A 16,177-nucleotide genomic window follows, 5' to 3' on the forward strand; every position below is an offset into this window, starting at 1 on the left:
ATAATGTATACACCATCAGCAGACAGAGGTAGCAGTGGTGCATGGAAAAGCAAAACTAACACTGAAACAGCTGAGAAAAAAAAAAAACAGAATTACACACAGAAATTATATCCACATATATGATACTACTAAAAATTGGGTCCATACAGACTCTATCAACATATTAAATACAAAGGGAATAACAAGAAAGGAAGAAGACAAATTATTAGTTTCAATGAAGATTCCTCTTGTACAAAATGTAAGAAATAGGCATGCATGTCCTATATTCAGACTACATGTAGTACAAGAAATGAACTTCATAAATTTTTGATGATGTAAGTTAGCTTTTGAATTTATATATTTCACGTATATAATTTCAGTTATTATAGTCTTCATTTATGAGTTTTTTACTACTATTAAATCAAAAACTGGCATTTCCACAGAAAAATGCATCTCATTCATAACTATAAACAAATAAAGCACATTTTCCAGGCACGTTACATACTCTTCTACATTATTTAACCTAAAAGCAAGACAGTTTCAGCCCTTCAAACCCTAGTTCTATTAATAACTAATTAAAGAATCTAGTCAACTCCACAGCAAGCATTGTCCAAATGTAAATACATAAATAGTTTTTTCCTCCTTCCTATATTCAGATATTAATGCAGATTTTCTGGCCCTTCCCTAAACTGCATATGTACAAGATGTCTATATGGTAGTCGCTCTGTTAAATCATCTAACAGTGTTTACTTCTGCTGGTACTTCAATATCTGCACCTTTACCAAAACAACAAAACAAAAAAACCTACTGGCTTTAACTGAACTTCAGAAAAATAAAATAATCATACTATAGGAGTGTGCTTGGTCTTGCTAATTTTCTTCTGTAACACCTAATTCTATTCTTTTTTTCCTCAAAAATTGACTTGGAACAAGACATAGGAGCTCACTCCTTCCTCAAGAGTCGGAGTTCTACACATACAGCTACTAGAAATCAATTTTCATATCCAGTGATCATATGCGTAATCCATGGGTCAAGAACTTATGCTGAACTATAAAAGAATCACGGTGTTTTGTGAATGGACTCAATTTAACTATCTTAAGAGCATCCATCCCAATCTACCATAAAATGCCACACACAGAGACTTGCCAGACACTGCAGATCAGTTGTGGTCACGAAAATTTAGAAGTTTGTGCATTGCGACTACCTGTCCCACAGATCAAAGGCACAGACTTCAGAACGCCCACCGAAGTTCTGAGAAACGTTGCCATGTTATGCAAAGCACAGCAGCCAGAACAGATTAAAAGAAAGTAACTTTTTGAAAAATTCTAATACTAATAAATCTTCTAGAAAAACTTTCTATTTCATAATTATATACTAATTTTTTTTTTTATATGCAATACCAAAACTATCAATCAGATTTAAGGCAACTCTCATACAGCTCCTTTATCCACCACTTTCTAGCAGGGAAAAATGGTAACTCCTGTTTAATGATGCATTGCTACACAATACAACAACAGAGAGGGAAAAAAAATTCTGCCTGCCCACTTGAAAGATTTGGGTAGAGCTACCTAATATAAATTCTTAACAGAATGCTAATGGGGTTTATTTATACTTTCGCAAATAAAAAAAAATAATTAAAAAAAATTCACCAAATACAGGCAAAATCCATGAACAGCAATATCCTCTCCAATGCCATGCAGAGGTATTATTCAAAAATCAGACCAATTGGAATGATGATTGCTCAGTATTTAAGACCAAAGTAACATGGAAAACAAAAACTCGCAATTGAACCCCAAACATCTACAGAACTCTGAAATTCTAACAGATATTCTTATACAAAACTGGTGATTATGCAGTTCTGGCCAGCTTGTGAAATTAGGGAAGACCACAACTAAAAGGTATTATTTACAATGATTTTTTTTTTTAAACTACTCAAAGTCTATCCTGAAATTATTGTTAACATGTCTTAAAAAACCTAAAATGCAATATTAAGGCATTCAGTCTGCTCATGGCATTTAATTTAAAAAAAAAAGTCAGTGAAAACGGGAAGCCATTCGTAAGGTTAATCGCTCAGTCAACAGCAAGTATTTCCTTAATTCTATAGTGGTAGTTTACATCGCAACAATACCTTTTTCCTTTGAATAAGATAAGACAATGTTTTAGGGTTTTTGGTCTTCTTCACCTCACTGTTTTAAACTTACTAAAATTTTAGTTGTGAACATTACTTTGTTAATACTGTGTATAGTATACGGGCCAGTAGCTAAGATGCTCTTTAAAAACGTGCTTGTGAATAGAAAAAAAATTGAGATTCACAACATCACCCATGTAAAAACATTAAGTCAACTAGGTGGTCAGCAGTGAATTGCAGCGCTCAGTGTGTTTACATTATTTTAATTAGAGCTGAACAAGCCAGCAGAAAACCATCCTCCAATTCTATTATCATCCTGTCCCCCATGTCCCTCTACACATCTAATACAGTCAACAAATACAGCATGTATTCTGTAAAGATCATAAGCCAAAGCAGCAATGCATATATTTCTTAAGTGATCTAAATGCTTAAAAATGTAATTGCATTTCATTGTACTTTCTAAGGTTTATCTGCTATAAAGATGCTCAAGACACAAAATTTACATCAACTTGAGTTGATACACCTACATAATATAAACAGTAGCATAAACTTAGCAAATCTCATCTTAACTGAACAAACCTCATCTTAACTTGCATCATATATTCCCTAAGGTTCAAAACAAACCACAGAAGAAGTTAGCATTCCCCAAGAAAAAAAAAAAAAAAAAACACGCCTTCTGCCTATACAAAGCCTAAAATAAATGACTGTTAGACTTAAAGAGAAAGGAGTGGGGTCAATGAAAATATGAACCTTAACATTTTCTCATATGATAGTTAAATCCATTTACTTATTCCTCAAAGAAAGTCCTGAAAACTTAGAACATCAATTGATAAATGGGGCTGAAAGGAACAAAAGGTTGGATGCCTTTTTTCACAAGACTGGGTGAAGCAAGAAGTTCTTGGTCACAAGAATTCCAAATAAAACGAATCAGTGAAGTTTAAACGTACTTAAAAGACTCATTCTATCTCAAATGCATGTGTAGGAAGTCTCTAAACGCTTTCCAGAATTCCTATTCCAACTATATAAAAGCGATCCAACAGAATAGATAGTTCTGAGAGCTGGCAAAATGCTATTTCACAGTCTTATTCAAAAGAGGAAAGACAGCTCTGCAGGAAATGAAAATGATTAAAAGCAGTGGAAAAAAATACACAATTATAACACATTGGAACTCAATAACCTATTTCAGGTCATGCTGGTTTTCAGAAAGATCTATCCAAACAATTTTGTGTGGTGACAACGGGCATACTGCATTGAGAGAGACGAATCCTTGCAAAAACGTTCATTCAATGTAGTTCAAAGCTACTTGTACAAATTTTGAAAATCAATTCCCAGCGCTTACCGAATACTGTAATATACACTGTATATTTCTGTGAGAAATTTGCCCCTCCCCCCTTTTTAAAACCTTGTACAACTTTTCATTCAAAAAACATTTAAGACTACTATTTTCACTAGCTAAACAGTCATAATGAAATAGGTCAAAAACACTTACTTGCTGGTGCGGACAACTCTCCAACAGGTTTTTAAGTGCAAAACTAGCATGCTTTGGCACCACTTTTCACAGGTGAACTAAATCATGTTAAAATTAGAATCTCTGTAAGATTGTTTGAGAGCTTTTAAAGCGCTCTTTTGACCAACAAGAATGGCTCACTGGGAATTAAGCAGCAAAAGCCAATTTAAGACTTTGAGAGTACTTTAAACTACACTGGGGGTAGAAAGACAACAACCCCAAACACTTCTTCAAAACATGTGCCATCGATCTGTGTTTTGTAGGAGTATCAAACCTGCATGTTTTGTATAGTACCCATACTATAATCCAGCAGAGATACTACTGCACTTCTTCAAATAATAAACAATACTTACAAATCCTACCTAATATAGGTAATTGACAATTACTTGACCTGATGCAAATCATGTCAAATTTTTTACTGTCCAACCACAGTGTATTTCTATTTTTTCCAGTATTTATGAATTGAGACAATAAAGTTTAAAGACTGCTTAAGAAAAGAGAACCTATACTCCCTTGAAAGTCCTCCTATGCTAAGTTCCCTCTATTGCTACACTGAATGATGTACAGATAGACTACACACAAATATAAATAACCCTATATTATGAAGGTGTTAAGAGTACCACAAGCAGTTACTGGAAACAGCACAAAAGTCTTCTACAGCAGTAGGTAAGATTATTAAACTAGGTAATCTTCATGTGATCAGTTTGCTTTATAGAGATACACTAAACTTTCACAAGCTCAGTAAGCGTTATTTCCATCCTTATTTCTAGATTTAAAAATGCCTAAGGTCTCAGAAGAATGCACTTTGATCTGGACTATTTCTGGAGCAAAGAGTATCATTGCCTTTAATTCAAACTGGAAAACAGAAATCAAAATAGTTCTTTTTAACAAGTAGTTTTTTAAATTAGGTAAAGAAATGTATTTTCCTGTTATGAACGAAAAAAATGGTTAGAGGTTATAAAAAATTATTTTCCTCAATTACTTTTGATTACTCTACAACCCACTTCAACATAGAATCCCCAGAACTCACTGTGCTTTGAGGAAAGAAAGAGCAACTCAGAGTACATATCAGGAGCTAATAAATGCTAAAGGACACTTCTGATGAGGGATATTCTGCCACCAGTGACAAGAAATCATACAATAAAGAATCTAGAACAAAACTAATCGTAAAGCATAACAATCTCTAGGTACAACATTTGTGGTCAAAAGTTTTGGGCAATTTCTACTCACCCAACTTCTAATAATGCAGAAAAAGGAAACATTAAAAGTAATACTATTTTGCAAAATATTACTTCTTCTTCCTTTTGCTACTGTAACAGATAACAATATCAGAAAAATATCAAAAAGATTATAAAAACAGAAAATGTGAGATCCATGATGACCTATGAACCTACACAGAGGTAGATAAGGCTCCTGGAACATAGCAATTTTATGTTACCTGTCCAATTTGGCTACCTCTAATTTAATATACTAATCAAGAGCTGCTCCCAGTGCAAGAAGGCAACTAAACAAAAACAGGCAGAGATGATCAGCAAGATGACAAATTGAAGTAACATACGAGAAGTCTCTGGTAGTGCTCCCAATTCAAAACTGAAGAGCAGAACCAACAAATCTAAGATAAAAGAATGAGGATCAGTAACTGAAGTATGAAGAGTTTGCATTCTAAATATAGACTCTATCCTGCAAACAAATGTAACCTCATTGACATGAATAATCCCACTGCAGTCACTGGCCCTATTCACAGGGCCAAAGCTATACAAACATTAAGATGACTGCAAAATTGGTGTTAGAATTTTACATGAACTATTATAGCCTTCTGTAATTATAAAAGATAAAACCCTCAAAGTCTTTCACCCAAATACATGCTCCTTTTCTATAAAGGCTTTATCAACAGGATTGTCAACAATATGCCTCAGAAAAGAAAATCTATCGAAGAGAACACCTGAAAAATTGCTGTCGATAGACATCAGCAAATACTTAAGATCTGTAGGCCTTGATGCCTATATATACTTATTGCGCTATTTGGGAGAGAAGTTTTTTTGTTTTTTTTTTTCCTCCCTCAAGATTTTTTATCTAAATATTCTTTAAGCAACTGAAAAGGAAAAAGAAACAATGTTAACACAAACAGTTTGAGAAGGAAAAAAACCACAATGACAATGCTTGACTTTCTGTAAGAACAGGCCTCTGTATGAGCATTCTTCACCCACCAACCTAATTTCGTATGCTCGTTTACAAGAACGGTCAAAAAAATAAAACGCAAATCGAAGTTTATGCCATTGTTAGGCCTGCCTTTGTTGGCTGACCCATATCTACATATGTACAGAGTTATAATACAAGGATCTGATTATCAAATTAAAAATTGCTATCTTTTGGTGTAGTACGTTATAAAACATGGACCATAGCTTTTCTCATGGTTAATTTTTGCACAAGTTTTCCTACTATGTATTTGTAAAGCCCTGGCCACGTTGCAGTAAGCCTTTTCCCTGCATTCCCATAAACCAAAATATCCTAACAGTAGTAACGTTCTTGAAAAAAAGAGTGTTTAAAAATATATAATGTGAAGATCAAAAACCTTTCATCAGCTAAAACGCATACATTTCCTAGCCCATTTTTTTCTTTTAACTTTTACCACTAAACGTAACAGTCAATAATTACTTTTAAAAGTACAGGAAGGACTAAGAGGACAGCAGTACAATTCAGACTGCTATGGCTGAACCAGCTGTTGAGAACATAAAGGATTCTCTAATTTCATCAGCAAGAGTTTCAATGAAGCAAATATATTGATATATTCCTTGCCAGGGAAATAACATAAACAGGTATGTCCAGTTTCTTCATAAAGGCAAGGCACATTAGTTCTATACCACTGCCGCTTAGGATCAGGCATAACATCAAAAAGTTATGCTAAGCTTTAAAAGCCAATGACTCAACTAAGAATCTTCTTTTTAACACATACATAGATGAACACGCACACACTTCCTGGCCATCCTTAGGCACACTGCAGCTTTCCTACTTCCCTCGTTCCTTCAACACCATTAATAGTACTGTAGCTGTTATTCTGTCGTAAGCTTTAATTGCACCAACTGTCAAAACAGAGCAAGGTTTATGGCAGTATAAATTAATAAACTGGCTCATTCCCCTCCGTAACTCAAGGAGATGGCATGCTGGTGGCTCTGCCGAACACGCGTGGAAGTTACCTATGGCCAGATGTTTATAGTAACACACTCTGCACACCTGGCATTTTGCCACCTAAATCCTATAATCATAGGCTTGTAGTCTCTTCCACAGAGAGGAGAATGAAATAAATTCACCGAGAGAAAACTCCGCAGAAGACATAAACAAGCACACACACACACACACCCTGCTTCCCGGGTTCACCAGTGTTCTTGATGCAGGTACACAACCTCCGACTCCTTCTTCCAGGCCTTTTCGTCCAAAACAAAGGAACCGGCCCCCCCCACCCCGCAAGCCCGGGGTGGATTTTCGCGACCGATTCGCTTGGCTGGCGAGCAGCCCACTAGCGCGGCCACCAGCTCGCCGCCTGCCCCGGCCGCGCGGCGGCCGGCAGCCCCGTGAGCTCCCCGCTCCCGCCGCGGTTCCCGCCGGGCCCGGGGCCGCCCGGCCCGCTGACAGCTCGGTCGGCGCCCGGCCCGGGCCGGCTGCGCAGGGCGCCCGGCGGTGCCGGCAGCGCGGCGAGGCCGCGGGGCCTGCGGGCGGGCGGCGGCGGGGCCTGCGGCGGCGGCGCTGCGGCCCGGCTAGGCCCGGGCGGCCGGTACTCACGGGGAAGGCTCGGATCCGCATCTTGGTGTCCTTCCGGCTGCCCGTCCCCTTGCTCAGGTTCGACATCTTCGGGCCCGGCCGGAGCGGCGCCTCCCGCGAGGCAGCGGCGGCGGCAGCGCCGGGGGCAGGCGGAGCGGGGCGGCGGGCCCCGGGAGCGGGGCCGGGGCAGGCCGCTGGCGACCTTCACTGCGGGCCGCCGCGCCGGGCGGCGGGCCGGCCCGGGGGGGGGGGTGGGGGAGGTGGCGGCGGCGGCGGTGGGGGGGGCGCGGCGGCGGCGCAGGCCCCGGGCTCCGGCGGCGGCGCTTCCTTCAGCCTCCTCCTCCTCCGCCGCGATGGCGGACAAACATCGCTCAGTGCGCAAGGCCGGGCGCCCCCCCCTCCCCTCCTCCGCTTCCCTTCCCACCGCCACCACCACCCAGCGAGCGAGCGAGGCAGCGAGGAGACAGATCCGGCCGCGGCGGCGGGGCGGGGGCGGGGGCGGCGGCAGGCGGCAGGAGGCCGCGGGGCGGGGCGCCGCCGGGGGGGGGGAGGGAGGGAGGGAGGGAAGGAGGGAAGGGGGCGGGAAGGAGGAGGGAGGGAGAGAGGGAGCGGAGGGGCGGGGGCGCCGCGCCGAATCTCGCGAGACTTCCGGCCGGCCTCCCGGCGGCGGGCGGGGCGGAGCCGCTCCGAGCTGTCACTGTCGGGGGCGGCGCCGGCGGCGAGGGGGGAAGGAGGGCGGGAGCGAAAGCGGCCGCTGATTGGCGGAGAGCGGCGCGCGGCGGGGAGGGGCGAGCGGCGCGCGAGCAGGCGGTGACGCCGGCCGGTTGCCCCTCAGCGCGGCGGGCTGAGGCCGCAGGCCACCTCGTGGGCCGCGCGGTGCCTGGCACCGCCTGCTGCCCCCCCCTTTTTTATTTTTATTTATTTTTAACATGCCCCCCTCCCCCTTACTATCCCCCCTCTTGGGGTCCCCGGATGCGAGACGTTTTTATTTTCGGGGTAACACACAGGGGCTGTCCTCCCGCGCCGCTGCTCTGGCCACCTGCGGTGAAGCTCGCACGGCGCTGTGAGGAAAGGCAGACGTTTTGTGCCTCTTCCTGCTGCTCAGCCCTCTGTGGCCTCCCAGATGTCCACTGTGCCCCTCTGAATCATGCCACCCGTAGGCGTAGCCCTCCGTGGGAGACTCGTACAATGCCCTGATGCAAGGCATTTGTTTTCTCTCCTCTTTATTTATGTTTTGTTTCTCATCAATACGTGCCTGAGAAATGAGACTGCCACCTGAGGCAACGCTTGCATGAGCACAGTGCTAAATATAGGTCATTCAAGAAAGGGCAGTTGCTGCAAAAGGGAAGAGTGTTTTGAAAATGTCAGATTTTGTAAGTCGGCAGCAGCTTAGTACCTCTGGAAGTTACGTTGCTCAACCAAAAAAAAGAAATCTAGGTCCTAGTCACTAGGGGACTAACTGAAAAGTTAGTGGATGAAATTGAAATGTGGGACAAAACATCACTTGCTCGGGTTCCCCCAGAGGATCTACGCAGCATAACCAGGAAGAGCATTTCTTTTAGGTGACTCTTAAACCAGACTCTGAATCTTGGGCATCTTGCAATGTCCATTTTTCATCCAGCTCCACTTGCTTCTCTATCACTGTTTCCCTGCAGGTGCATCTACACTTTGCAGCCTTTGCCCTCAGAGGTAACATACCTCTCGGAGCTGGCCCACCTTCTGCAGAAGTAACTTCATTTTGGTCTCTCAGTTTGTTACAACCACTTCCCCTTGAGACTACAGATGTTTGTATACGGGATTTCTTCTTAATCTCCTGATCAGAATTAAGTATACGCCTAGAGAAGATGTTATATAACAGCAGCACAATAAACAATGATTGCAACATGACTTTGCAATACCAGCCAGCCCTGCTTAAAATTATAGTGAATGTAGATGAAACAGAAAAGATGTGATGGGAAGGGAAAGATTGCCCTTTATTAATATGAAGAACATGGCTTCTGTATTGTTTCAATATGATTTGCAGATTATTTCTCCTCCTAAGTATTTCCTTTGCCAAATGAGGATAATATTGTATTTCAATGACAGTAAATTCCAATATTTTTTCTGTAACAGTGAAGATCAAGTCACTTGAAAAGTTTTCATTTTGACTCTTGTGAAAACGGATCACAACACTTAAATAAAAAGTAAATTTGTCCTAATAGTTTTCATTTTGAGAATGTTGCAAGTGTGCAATGCAACAAATACAATACTGTTTTCAAAAAGCCAAACTTTCCCAGAAATAGTTTGCTTTTGAGGAACTGGCATTTCTTCATTCAGGAAAAGAAGGGAAAAAATTGCTGAAAACAATCCTAATGAACTTTCCAAGTATCCATTACTGCCGATTGTTCTAGATAAACTTTTCTAATTACTGCTTTTGTGCTTCCTCCCATACTGGCCTATGCTTACCGCAACCCTGGAACATCAGTCTCTCGCCTTCTGCTCATCCTAGTCGCTACTAGCACACATTTTTATCTGAGGGTCTGAAAAGTGCTGACTCACCCTTAGTTGCTGCTCAGCCCAGCATGGTACGCTGAATTAAAAGTAAAATTACTCTCACACCCACTTCCCTCAATACCCATGCCAGCTAGCTTAATTCCACGCTGTGAGCCTGTAGATCTAACACACAAAGAGACGTATATTGCTAGTTCTTATATTATTAAAAGCTGAAACTGCTGCCTGAGACATCTCCTTATGCAGATTTGCGACCTGGTGGGGATATCTGCTATACAGAACTGCACCAGGAGCTCCTCCCTGCATTCTGGAGGTCTGTTCTGGGACAGACCATGTGGAGACAACTACAGTCTTTTCACTGCAAGTTTTCTCTTTCCATACATAATCTACAAAATGAAGCTTTGCTAAAAACAAGGTTGGAGCTCACACAAAGAACTATTTTAGAGGTTCTTTAGGTGCTTATAACATTAATTATAGACTGGTCAAAACCAGAAAGATGAGTGGAGGAGGACAGACTAGCATAGGAAGAGTTAGCCACCCTATTGCTTAACTGGGTCATGGCAGCTATTTTACGTGCGTATCTTGCATATCTTCAGTTAGTCCTGCAGTGAGGTAACGGTTCTTGTGAAAAAGAATGGTCACCCTTCTTGAACGTTCAGGATCGTGTGTGTTGCAACAACCTTAGTCATATTTTCCACCAATCACAACAGCATACAGACATGAGGTATGAAGGCCCCCAGAACAAATTATACTGTGCAGAGAAAAGCTCAACATATGCAGTGTATGCCAAGTGGCCATTCACTTTTTTTTTTTTTTTCCTGAGGTCATCAGGCCTTTTTTGCTGAACATATCACTAAATGCAATACTGAAGATGCTCAGGTGCTTGGTAATCCATACAGAACCTTTTCACCTGAAAGGCATATCATCACCTTTCTGTCAGCACGAGAAGGATGACCCTTTTCATTGATATATTTATCTTGAAGGTGGCAACAAACCTTTAATTGTTCAAACACTGTCTTTACAATCTGATTTAGCACTTACCTTAGTCATGTGAAGGGCAGCAGACATATTTGACCAATGTGAAGACAATATGCTACATCAGACTCAATCTTGATTAACATCTTCATAATCAGGCTTTTAAAAGCTGGATGTGGTTATTGTTTAACTTACAGAAAAATGTTCTTATAAACTTAAACAGTGACTTTTTCCTTGTTGAGGCTTGATCATGCTCCGCTGAAGCCAGGAACCAATATTTTGAAGATAAGCATCACTTCCAAGGAATCACACATACCTAAATTTTCAGGTCTTCCTTACATATTCACTCACCGCCTTCAGTGATATACAACTACTGAAAAATACAAGTATAAAGAAAAAAAAGGTTTCTGTCACAGCAGGAAACAGAATGACCCAATTCTGATCCCAGGAGTACCTAAACGCTTGAATGTAAACTCCTAGATAAGCATTTCAGGGCTTGACCTCACTCTATAAGGTCCTCCTACAGACAAACAAAAGAGTATTTGCATACAGGGGTGGGAAGAAGAGTGAGCTCTCTCCCTTTAAAGTGCAGAATAAAGGAGCAGGCATTTTTTTTTAAGCTGCATCACTTTGCATGTGATGGTTGCTTTCAAATTTGCATGCATTATATGTGACACAGTAACCCCATCTATAAGATAGTCCCTTCACTTTCCCATGTTACTGTTTTGGGAGAAACAATAAACAAATCATTCTTTCCATCACAACTTCCACAACTGAGGGAAAAATGTGTATTTTTTGTAACAACACAGAGATATGTACCAGCAAAATAAACAACCAGTGAATAAACATAGGTTGATTTTGAATACGTTGCATTGAGGATTCTGACAAAGGTAGTCCTGCCAAAAGCAGAATTTTATTCCAAATCACGTAAAGACCAACAAAGCTCAGCACGATCCGGTAAATACCCATTTAGTGCCTTGTCTTAGTCCTTCCCCTATAAATCAAAATAATATCTCAATGGATTGATTCCGTGTATAAGGTGCATAGATTATAATAGGTATGGGGTCAGTGGGGTATTATAAAAACATGGGAAATACTCAGAAGCATGATTTATTAGGACACTACTATACTTCCCTTCAAAGAAGCAGGACAGCGCCAAGGTGCGCTCTTTCGCATAGTTTCTATCCACTTTCAGACTTTTCTTTCCTGCATGTCCTGAATGAAGAAAGGGTTTTGTTTCTTTTTATATCTGCCTTCATCACTGCTTCAGAGGACTTTAGGGAGGGGCATAATTAGACACAATAAAGCCACCAGCACATCAGGTAGCGCTGTAATTTTTTTCATTTAATTTGCTTTCTTTTCTTCCACGAACAGAAATAACGTAAATATTATTTGTTGTAAAAAAGCAATGTGGTGGTTTGGTTTTTTTTGTTTTTTGTTTGTTATTTTTGCCCCGTGGGGGTGGCTGAGAGGCCTCGGGGTGCCGGGGAAGGCTGTGGGCGCCAGGCTGCGGGTGTGCGGAGGGGCAAGGCAGGCTGCTGCCGGTGCCCGCGCTACCGGCAGTACCGCCCGCAGGACTGCAGTGCTGGAGCCACGGGGCAGAGCCCGTCTAGTCCCCCCTGTAGGGCCAGGTAGGGTTTTTACTTGCGGAGCGCGCAGCCTGAGGTGCACAGAAGGAAAACAGGCAGGATAAAGTTATTTGTTTGGTCCCTCACAGAATCTCTTTGCTTAGACCATTTGGTTGGGCTATGTCTACATTTAAATTCTTTCACATTTAAATGTCACCACAAATAGAGTAAATGCTAAAATACGGCAGTCTAAACAGTTCAACAGTTTGAAAATTAAAACAGACAAAAATACTTTCAGGTACTCTTGCAAGCAGGAAGAGAAAGAGATGTTCAGGTTCTGTCCCAACCCTATTTTATCTAACAGTGACCTAACTTAACAGGCAAAACCTGTGCTGACGTGTGTAGCTTAACCCAGAACCCTTAGCAAATTATGTATCGCTTTCAGTCCCATCAGCCGACCCAGCAACAGACTTCACCACCACCTTGTGAAACCGGATCTGCCCCCAGCTCTGGCCGACCCCGAGTGGACTGTTTACGCTCAGTGCACCTAAGACTGGCAGCAGGGAGATCATGCGGCTGCTGTAATGAGCACATCATGTAGTGGCACATTTTAAAAACAGGTCTAACCAGCCAATGCACATAATAACAAAAATTAATGTTGTCCAACCAGCACTGGCTTCCCTTTCAGTAACAACACTGTTACCCACTTGACCCACTTCAAGGTTGCTGGAATAATACATGAAGTCCTTAACAGATTAAGTCTAGTCTCCCTCCACGTGCAAACTCCTGCCTGCGATGCCTGGCCGTGACTGTTACCTTGCACAATAGGCCCGCAAAATATATGGGCAAACTGATGGCCTGTAATTCACCAGCACTGCAGCTTCCCTTATGGTAGCGATTGCAGTAACTGCTATACCGTCACTTGCTTTTATACCCTACCTTCATCTCTGTCGAAGAAGGACCACAGTAGTATAATGTAACTGTGTCCTCACTACGCTACTGCCACCCTGATAGACTCCTACAGCCCCATTTTCTAGCTGTGAAACCACTGCCTCAGTGTCAAGTGGAGAGTTTCTACAGGCTTCAGTAGTGTGATACGAGATTGCTCAGCGCAGGTCTTCTTGGCAAGGTGCACATTACAAAAAAAGCCACGTTACACCAGTTGCAAACAACAATGAAAGCGGCAACGGTGCGGTACAACGAATCGTTCAGGTTCAGAAATTTTTCCTACCACATAATGAAAATCTGCTCTTAGAGGTGAACAACGGTGTATACAATGTGTCACAAGAAAAGGACAGATGCCTCAAAACATTTACAGCAAATTTTCAGAAAAAAAAATGTTTCTGTTACAAACTGAGGAAGAAAATACTGTGCACAAACCCAAGTGAAAGTCAAAAGTTTGCGGCAGTACGACATACATCATTTTTAAGTTTTAAAAACTCAAAGAAATCAGTTTTTAAAATCATACCGCACAAACACACCAAAAGGTTAGGGGTGACTGAATCTTAGTGTGTAAAGTACCTACATGGGAAAGCAGTGTAAGTTTAACAAAAATTAACTACTTAAATAGGAAAAGACAGAGCTAGCCAAAATGTTTGAAAGGTGAAGCAAAATTAGAAACAACACTGAAGGTAACTATTTAAAACTACCTAAAGAGGTGGCAGTTCCTTCATTATTTACCCGGTCAAATGAAGCTCAATAGCTTCCTAAATAGTAAGTCATAGTCGAAAGAGGCCGAGTTTTGTCAGGCTAACTACTGCCACTTTCTTCCAAAATGCGAGCTCCCCCCCCCCGCCATTCCCTGAGCTGCTCAGCAGCAGCAATGCTAACAGCAGCTCTGGGCACCACGTACAGATGGGGGAAACATGCCTAGTACGCAGCATTCGCCTACCGCTTCGCTGTGCTTCACATGATAGAGGCTGGGAATATGTGCTCTGGGGTGGTCAGCACATTTTTGTTTTTACAAGAGCTAGCTTCTTGGTGCCAATTCCGTTTCTTTGGAGCTGAGGGAATTTGCTTTGAAAGTTGAGGGAAAAACATGTTTCACAGTTTTCAGTTACACTCACCAGAAATTGCTTCATTTGTGGCTGTTTTTGGCTCTCATGCCCCAGCTATTTTGACATTTCACATTAGTTAAGTGACAGAGAATTATTCGGCATGCATATTGAAATGCCTGTATGTTTGTGGCCATTTCACATTCATGCAAAGGGTCTAGCTTTCCCTCACGGGAATTTCCTCCTCCTAAAATATATGCATTGTTTACAAAGTTACTTCTACACAAGAGAAGCATCTAGTCAGATGCAGTTTGCATACTTTCCAGATCCTTTTTACTGCCATAGAAAGAAAAATACAACAAAAACCTTGAGTAGCGAGTCGCTAATTCTGAGGCGGGGGTCAGGTATTTACTGGAGAAACAGCTGTGCCATTTTAAGATGTGATTGGCATCCAGATGTTTGACATCACTCCCCAGCGGCTGTACAGTCAGCCCCGTTGCATGACAGATGAGGTTGTATAAAAAATTTCCTTGTTCTTTGCAGTGCAAAGTCAGCTGGGGAAACTCAGATAACTTCTAGTTACTAACCCTGCTGCCTTTGCACTGAAGCAGATGAGGAGCACCCAGATTATTTATCCTGACATCTGAGCTGTACCAGGAAGTGGGTAATTTCCAGTTTGTGCATGGGCATGGACATTTTCAAATGCCACAAAGCCATTTCTACAATGCCCACGTGACCGTAGCTCTGAATACACTCACTGTTTCAGAGGCTGTCAGTAAACGTCCTCTTCCAGATCTGGCTCTGCAGGCGAAGGATGCCAGGCATCTAGTATGGCTATTGCCAGACGCGCATGACGCTTCCTGCCGCTCCGCGGGATGGGATGGTGCTACTACAGACAGAGTGTGCTGGTTAGCCCAAGTCCATCTTTATCAGCTAGTAGAACGAATCCAGCTGACCGTGTCTGAAGCTGAATAGTGTGCATTTACTCTGCTGATGATACACATTTTTTGGTGGAGTTGTGCAGGAGGCAACTCTTTGCTATGGTGAAAAAGTGAAACTGGAGGTAGAGGGAGCCAGATTTTCAACAGTCTGAGGTGTCTGCAAAGTGGATACTCATCCATGACCACTAAGTGTTTAAGCATGTTGCATAGTAGTCCATTTTTTTTTTCAGTACTGAATAAAGATATTTAAAAGGTCCACAAAAATCTCAGCTATGCTTCAGCCTTCAGACAGCTGTCAACTCACAAGGTTGAGGCCAATGCAAAAAGTGACCTTTAACAAATTTTGTACCAAGATAACAAATTTCTATGAGATTCTTTTTTAAAACAAAAGATTACTGCTGCTATCTCTCCTAGACTGTTATCTAAGGGCCAACGCATATCCAGCACCAGACAAACACAAAAAATAGACGGTCTTTACCCAAAAAGCTTTCAAATGATATATGAAAGGCAGGTTTAAGGGAAGTTATGTCAGCTAAGCCAAGCAGATGCATGATCTCAAAAAACATGTTAGTTCCACATTTTTGGCAAGGGTGGGGGGAGGACAGCAATGTGGAGCACTGCCATTTTCAGGAATGGCATTATGGTCAGGGGCTTTCAGTCTCAAAAGAGCGCTAAAGCAAACGAGTCAAAAAATCTCATACTAGGTATCTTGAACCTGCTGTGAACATGCATGAGACCAGCTGTGTATACAGGTATCTCTCATGTGCAGCGTGTCCAGGGGGCTTGGTAAATCAGGCCCACATGTGCTAAGCCTGGCTCTTTGAACAGTCATGACATGG

The 16,177-nt window shown here is 42.1% G+C and overlaps 1 protein-coding gene across 1 annotated transcript in view; it reads right to left on the reverse strand.

Annotated features, from left to right (window-relative positions):
• CUL3 (cullin 3) overlaps positions 1–7,591 on the reverse strand; it is a 62,015-nt gene extending 54,424 nt beyond the window's left edge. Inside the window, exon 1 of the mRNA XM_068954153.1 lies at positions 7,392–7,591. Within this exon, the coding sequence (XP_068810254.1) occupies positions 7,392–7,457 (66 nt within the window). The 5' untranslated portion in view covers positions 7,458–7,591. The remainder of the gene's footprint in view (positions 1–7,391) is intronic.
• Positions 7,592–16,177: the final 8,586 nt, after the last annotated feature.

Source organism: Struthio camelus, chromosome 9 (assembly GCF_040807025.1).
Source record: "Struthio camelus isolate bStrCam1 chromosome 9, bStrCam1.hap1, whole genome shotgun sequence".
Classification (NCBI taxonomy): domain Eukaryota; kingdom Metazoa; phylum Chordata; class Aves; order Struthioniformes; family Struthionidae; genus Struthio; species Struthio camelus.